At 50.8% G+C, this 7,373-nt stretch overlaps 1 protein-coding gene across 20 annotated transcripts in view; it reads right to left on the reverse strand.

The window, feature by feature from the left end:
• Window positions 1-7,373, reverse strand: part of CEP164 (centrosomal protein 164) — an 81,335-nt gene that overhangs the window by 18,236 nt on the left and 55,726 nt on the right. For 15 of the 20 annotated variants that reach the window (XM_019647474.1, XM_019647485.1, XM_019647481.1 and 12 more), the window contains 4 exons: window positions 4,275-4,360; window positions 3,106-3,273; window positions 2,042-2,185; window positions 246-383 (listed from right to left, as the gene is read on the reverse strand). In XM_019647474.1, the coding sequence (XP_019503019.1) occupies window positions 246-383; window positions 2,042-2,185; window positions 3,106-3,273; window positions 4,275-4,360 (536 nt within the window). The remainder of the gene's footprint in view (window positions 1-245; window positions 384-2,041; window positions 2,186-3,105; window positions 3,274-4,274; window positions 4,361-7,373) is intronic. The other 5 variants (XM_019647484.1, XM_019647473.1, XM_019647469.1 and 2 more) reach the window with 4 other exon arrangements.

Consider the following 7,373-nt stretch of genomic DNA (forward strand, 5'->3'; position numbering starts at 1 on the left):
AGAAACTGCGCCTCCCTGGATTAGCCAATTCTTACCAACAACAAAGGGAACATGTCTGTCATATGCAAACAAACCAATCCTGAGTCTATACCGCAACCATCTCCTTCTCTAACTCATACCAAGCAGATATTTCCCTACTCTAAATCACCCAGGACCAGGTACCAGGCAACTAGAGGTCACCCCCTAATCCAAAATCCACAAAATTATTCAAATCATCCATTCTTACATTCACGCAGGGTACTTACCCTGCCTCGCCCATCCCTTCCCACGAAAACCACAAGAAATGCTCGGGGTCGTACTCTCGCTTCTCGCCTCTTCTGCCCCCTGAGCAGCCCTGGTCCTTCTCCACATGGCCCTGCGTGGCGTAGCATGCTCTCGTCTCTCTGGAAATGTTAGTAATGAATTATTCTTTCAGTGCCAATGGCCTCTCTGTGCTGTCAGTCACCTCCATAAATTAAAATCCCGCAGGTACAAATGAGACACAGACAGAGCTACTCCCTACAACACCCAGAAAAATCAATCCATTCCTAATATAGCTGTAAAGATTAATGACAAAGAAGTTGTGGGGACTGAAAAGACTCAGAAAGGAACAGAAGACACGTCCTAAGGGCACTGTGTAAACTGGTCAAGGAAAGTGTCCCTGAGACCCCAGCAGGGGCAGCCTCCTCGGGACAGAGGAGAAACACTAAAGCTGACTTGGCTTCTCTCACCGCTCAGCTTCTCTCCCGGAGGCCCCAGGTGGATACCCTCTGCCCTCTGCCCTCTGCCCACACTCACCTCCTGTCCCCATAGAAAGCACCCTGATCTGGCTGTCCACAGCCACCAAGGACACTTGGGAAAGCCATGTCATTCCTCTAGGTCAGAGCTGTCATTGTAGGATATCTCGCCACCTGAAAACGGCGCTACCCCATCCCTACATCACTCCTGTTTTGATGGTGATGACATGAGATCAGGAGTTCATGTGCTCTGCCAGCTCTCGGTGACACTTCCTGTGAGCAATCAGTGGACGAACCAGTCTCTGCTCAACAGTCAGCCCCGACTCCTGGGGACTTTTAACTCTTTTCTGCTGCTCAGTTCAGATGGAGAAACCTGCGCAAGCCTGGCTCTTGTCTCTCCATGTACAGAAAGGGAACCACGGCTGCAGACTACAAGTCAGACGTCTATAGCTCCCGTGACTAGAGTCTAGTCCTAATTCTGCAACTGACCAGCAATGTGACCTTGGGCAAATGCCTTCGCCTCTCTGAGCCTCAGTTATCTCATCTGTAAAAGGAGTGAGACAGGGGGAGGTGAAAATGGGAGAAAAAAAGCTAAGCAATTTTTAAGTTTTGGAAGTGCTTCATGCAACCACATAGGTGGGCTGCAAACCCAGGCAAAAATGATATATACTATATACCATCTAATTCCATTTACATGAAGTTGGAGATCCAGAAAAACAAATCTACTGGACAGAAGCCAGAATAGCAGTGACCTGGGACAGGTGGATTAGAGGAAAGGGACATGAGGAAACTTTCTCGAGGGACAGCAAGGCTCTCCATCAGGTCTGGGTGGTGGTTACGTGGTGTGTACTTATGTAAACATTCATTGACTTGTACAATTCAGATTTGTGTACTTTCATGTATGTAAAGATCTCAATAAAACTTTTGGGGAGGTTTCTTTGAGCACGCATTGTTTTTCCAATTACAGCTGACATATAATAAAACGTTTTGTAAAGAAAGAGAGGAACAGTGCGTGGTAGAGAGGAGAACGTGGTTTACCAGGTTTCTAATGACCCAGGCAGGAGGTAACCTCTTGCTTCCACCCGTATACCCAGGTCCTGACGAAGGGAGCCCGGGAAACCTCAGCCAACCTACACGAGGACCAGCGATGGCTACTTGGGTTATCAAGGCTGCTCACAGAACTGAGGGTACACGCATTTTCCCCTCGTTCCACCCACTGGACCAGGGCCAGAGCTTCCCCTCACCGCCACCCAAGAGTGGATGGGCACTAAAGCCAACCATACACACTGGAGGACAGGGACAGACACATTAAAACCCGCCCTTACACCTCCGGAGGGACTGGCAGGGTGGGGCGGACTGCCTCCTCTTCCGGCTCCTTGGCCTCTGCCTGCCCCGTGCCCAGCTCCTCAGCCTGGGGTTGCTGATCCTTGCCCCTCCTGTAGGTGACAGGTGGGCTTGGGATCTCCTTCCTTGAAAGCCATAAGGAAGAAAATGTGTTAAAGCCAGGAGGAAGGTGAGAGGCTCCAAACATACCTCATTCAGGGTCAAAAAATTGTGATGGGGACAAGGGAGGCAGCCCCGACAGTTTCCCTACTTCAGGTCTTATACCCCACTTTCCTCTCCCTGCCTCTTCCCGAGCTGTTTACAATGAAGACCAGACACTCAGGTCCCACATGGGACTCAGAACGGTTACAGGGCCCAAGTTCTGCTCACAGCAGGTGTTTAATGGATGCCGGTGATGGACCATCCGCTGCTCAATTTCTCCTAGCGACTCATTCCGACTGAGTGAGCTCTAAAACCAGCTTCTTCCTCTTGCCAGAGCAGAACTAGCAAATATACACCAGGCTCTGGACCAAGCTGGGGCACGAAGGTCCTCTCAGCTGGCCTCAGAGAAGCCTAGGGTTCTGCACCTCCCTCGCCCTGGGACCTAGCACACAACAGGGCTCTACAGGGATCTGCTGAATGACTAGAGGTGGAGGATTACTGGGCAGGAGGGGGCTGATGCGTGGAGACCCGGAGAGATGCCCCACCTGGCAGGACCTACACAGTCTGGGTAACAGCGGTCTCTGCCCCAGCCCCTGGCAGGGAGGCAGTTGGGTCAGAAGAGACCGTTCCTAGTTCAAGAGATTCTAAGCTCCTCTAATCAGGCTGCACCCCAATTTTAGCTGTAGATTGAGGACTAGGAAGGGGCCGGTTTCCTCATTCCCAAGCTCATGTGGAACACGCAGAGGAAACCTCTATTACTGCTGCTGAGGCTGCAGACCCATCCCAGCTCTCCCCACTTCCCCAGGCCCGCCAGCCTCACCAACGGCTTTCCCAGCCCTGGCATACACAACTACACACAGGATGGGGCCACCACCACCCTGAAAGGATCCCCGCTCACCCTTACCTCTGCAGGGAAACAGGCAGGAGGGGGCTGGCTGTAGAGTCCTCCCCAGGCTCCTCTGTCCCCTTCCACTCAGGCTGCCCCTCAGGGGCCTGCAGAGGCGCTTCTTCAGTGGCCTGGCTGTGAAGGGGACTGTTGAGCTGCTCCCCATACAGAAGTGGAGGTGATAACCTGGTCAGAGCAGGCAGAGCAGCAAAGTCAGGCCCCTCCACTTGGAGAGCCGGAAGAGAACTGGAGAGTGTAGTATGTGGAGCTAGGTCCATTCCTCTTTCCAAACTGTACCCCAGCCCAGCCCCACATCCACGGAGAGCCACAGAGGGCAAAGCAGCCAGAAAAGCAGGGCGGAGTGACTCGCTACTGAGCACTCCCTTTGCCTGGACCAGACTGGGCCTTCCCAGGTCCCTGTGCTACATAAGCTTGGCCCAGGAGTGAGAGCTAGGTACACTCTCGGTATATCCATGCCCAGAATTCACCATCAATGGGGCCAGGGAGGGATGGAAGAACTGAGCACAAATTAAGGAGAAAGAGGAGTCAGACTCAGGCAATAGAAAATGCATGAAGCTACAGCTTTAAGGAAGAATGCTGCTAGTTTTTCAAGGTCCAAAAAGCAGAATGAGTGCCCCCCTCCCCTTTCCAGGGTGGCAGCCCTTCTCTTTTCATGGGCCCAGGCCTGAGAAGCTGGAAGCCCCCCCCCCGCCCCCCATCACCACCACCACCACCACACACAGAGCTAGCCTCAGCCAGTTCGGATGTGGCAGTGCCCCAGTCAGAGGTCTGAGTTGCAGAACTGGCCCTCTAGCATTCCTCTCCCAGATCTCTCGCAGGCTACTCCACGGCACTCATGGCTTAATCCAATCTCGTGACAAAGACAAAGCCCTGGTCCCACAGTGGTGCTATGTGCACACCAAAGGTACCCAGCAGCACTTCACATTCCTGTCTGGTACAGATTCAGAGGGTTTGCACATGCACGCGCACACACACCACATATGCGCGCACACACATGCACACACACACACACACACACACACACACGCACGCGCGCGCGCACACACACACAGGCTCTAAAAGCCATCTAATCGTTCATCATCTGTCTTCATGCAGGAGCACACTGTGTCACGCAGACCAAATTCTGCCCTTCAAGGCACCTGAGGGCGGTCTCCCACACACTGTACCTCTCTGAGCCTTTGGACTGTTTGCTCTGCAGCTCATCTGGGTTAGACTGGCTGGCATCCTTGTCTTCTCTTACCAACTTCTGGGCCTGTAGGCAGTAGCAGTGAAAAGGTTATATTGGAGGGGTCTGTATTTGGGTCCCTCAATCCTCCAACTTACTCCCATGCCTAAGAGGGAAGAAGCACTGAGAAGTGGCTCTTGAGTGGGTGAGGACCGCTCGGGATACAGAAGAGGGGGGCGGTCTACTGTACAATAAAGCCTCCTGAGGCTCTGGCTAAGCCCCCAGGCTCACAGCTGCTGCCAGGGCCGGCCCTGCTGGCCTGGGGAGGGGGAGTCAGGCCCCACAGCCACTGCATGCAGAGCCAGACGCCAGAGGCTGAAGGAAAACACACAAGGAAAAGAAAATCCTGCCTCCTGTGGTTGGAAGCCTTCACTGCCAGTTGCAAAATGAAAGCAGAAACACACACGAACACCACACACCTACAGAGGCCCCAGACCTCCATCCAGTACCAATAACGGGGAGGCTGAAATTAAGTGGGCAGAATTGGGGGCAGAAGACAAGTATATAAAGAGGAAGGATCCTGGAGAGATGTTGAGTTGGTAAAACGAGAGAGCCCTGTACTCCGGATAAAAAGGGTACCCTTTGGGCACCTGAAGGGGGAAAGGCAGAATGCTCCTTTGCTCCACTCTGAGCTCCCCCAAGCACTCAGCTTCGATCAGTGGACAATGATGGCCCCTTCTCCAGTCAGGGATTAAACCATCCATCAAACAAACAAACAAAATAAAACCCAAATCTCATTTTAAAGCTTGGGTGTCTGGACAAATTTGGTAAAAAAGAGGACTATTCTTGATAAGTTCAAATATTTTCTGCAGGGGTGGGGCAATGGGGTATAGTAGTCAGCCTAGACTCCACCCTCTGTTCTAGCATATCCTGCCCAGGGCGTCTGTCTCCTCCACTAGAAAATGGGATAGTAAACCGGACCTCACAGGGCTTCTTCTGGTAAGGATTCACTTGGATTATGTACATAAATTCCGACTCCTGGCCCGAAGAAGTCTGCCGCAAATGTTAGCTCCTCCACTCATACTCCTCCCCCTCCCCCAGCCTAAGGCAAAAAAAGAAAAAAAAAAACCACCTTCAGTGCCAGTCCCCCTTCTAGGACCTGTACTCCTTCTGTCACATTGACAGGAGCCCCGTCTGTTCTGGGACACAAGGGTTAACAGGAGCGGTGGGGAGCAGACAACTCATTCCATCTTCCCCAGTAGGGTTCCTGCCTGCCCGGCACACTGCTGTGTCCTCAGCCCTGTGCCCACAGCCCCCCACGCCTCTCCACTGGCAGCCGGAGCCCCAGCAGCTGTGGCCGACTCTGCCATCTGGATGGGCAAGGAAGGGCAGGGCCTGAGCTAAAAGCCGGCTCCCCCAAATTATATTAAAAATAGAAATGCTGCCTGAGTACCTCCCAGTGCCTGCAGCAGAAGGGCTCCCTGCCAGCGCTGCCACTCCTGATCGCATCAGCCTGGGCAGAGCCTGCAGACAATAGCAGGGCATGCAGTCCTCCCCCCGCCCCACCTCCCTTCCAGCGTTCAACGCACAACTTGCCTTCCCTACAAATCACACCGAGCTCAGCATATAGTACCCTCTCTCATGTCTCAAGAAAAAAAAAAAATCACACAGGCCAATCTATTTAACAAACTAAAATGTTATGGGTAGCAAAGTGAGGTGATCATAAATAACACTGGGGACTGAGCCCTGAATCAGAAAGAAGTAGCTGCAGACTATATTGTTCCATCTTCTATATTTCTCCCAGAAACCCCTGCTTGAGAAAATGTGATACTTTGGGAAAGTACCCCAACAGAGGTCCTTCAAGTGGAGTTTTACTTGATCCCTAGACCTTTCTGTCCCAGAAAAGGAATCAAAGGAACCGGACAAGGAAATCATCCATGCCAGCACTCTTCAGAAAGGGGAGAAAGCAAGGACATTCTCAGCCTCCGGCCTACGACTGTTTAAGACACCATTTCCCCGCCCTTAACTCAGTTGCGGGGTTTGATTTCGTTTCTGATCTAGTACCCAGTTAAATAAGTCACAGTGCATTCATAAAGCAGAATGTTCTGCAGCCAATAAAGAGTAGGGTAGATCTGAAATAAGTTGTAAGTCAAGGATCTCTTCTCAAATTTAAACACCATATTGCCAAGCAGTTTTTGTAGCACAGTCCCAATTTTTATGGGTAGAAAAAAGATAAACAAATAAAAAATGGATATATGCTTATATGTGCACAGAAAAATTTCTGGAAAGGCACGTGAAAAATGTAAATAGAAACTGTTAATAGTCCCCACCTGTGGGAGTAACGCTATAGAAAGTAGACTTTGACCTTCTATAATATTTGAAATAATTTATGGTCACTTTTGTAATTTATTATAAAATCCATCAGAGTAGAGAGTGGGAATGGAGTCAATGGAATTGTAATAGATAAGCATGATATCAGGGGTGGGGGGCCAGTGGATGGGGGGAGGGGAGTTGTTACTTTGTGAGGGGTGAAAAGGATAACTATTGCATTGTTCTGTACACCTGAAACTAACAATAAAAAAAAGGGCAAAAGCAAAAAACTAAAATAAAATAAAATGCATCATGTTTATAATTGATTATAATCATTATTTTGACAGTGGTGATGGTTTGAAAGGTGTATCATATGGTAAAACTTATCAAATGGTACACGTTAAACACGTCCAGTTCATTATATGTCAATTATATCTCAACAAGGCTGCATGCCATTTTTTTTAAGTGAACAAAAACTCGTTCAGCTCAGGTCCAAGCCTCTGCACTGGCCGTGCTTGGGAGAGATCCAGAGAATACAGAACGTGGCAGGAGCCCACAGGGAATGACAAAGGAGACTGTACTACGGTTCTGTCTGCCCTACAAAGAGGCTGCTGCTCAGCTCCTCCAGGCCCAGAAGACTGGAGAGAACCGGAGACTGAGCCCCACAAAGGGCCCTATATGGTCAGCCAACCCGAGCACCCAGCACTGCTCCACACCCCAATATGTTGGTCAAGAGCTCCAGCTTACGGCCGGCCGAGTGGCGCGTTGGTTAAGAACTGGCTTGGGACGC

This window comes from Hipposideros armiger, unplaced genomic scaffold, assembly GCF_001890085.2.
Source record: "Hipposideros armiger isolate ML-2016 unplaced genomic scaffold, ASM189008v1 scaffold_111, whole genome shotgun sequence".
NCBI lineage: Eukaryota > Metazoa > Chordata > Mammalia > Chiroptera > Hipposideridae > Hipposideros > Hipposideros armiger.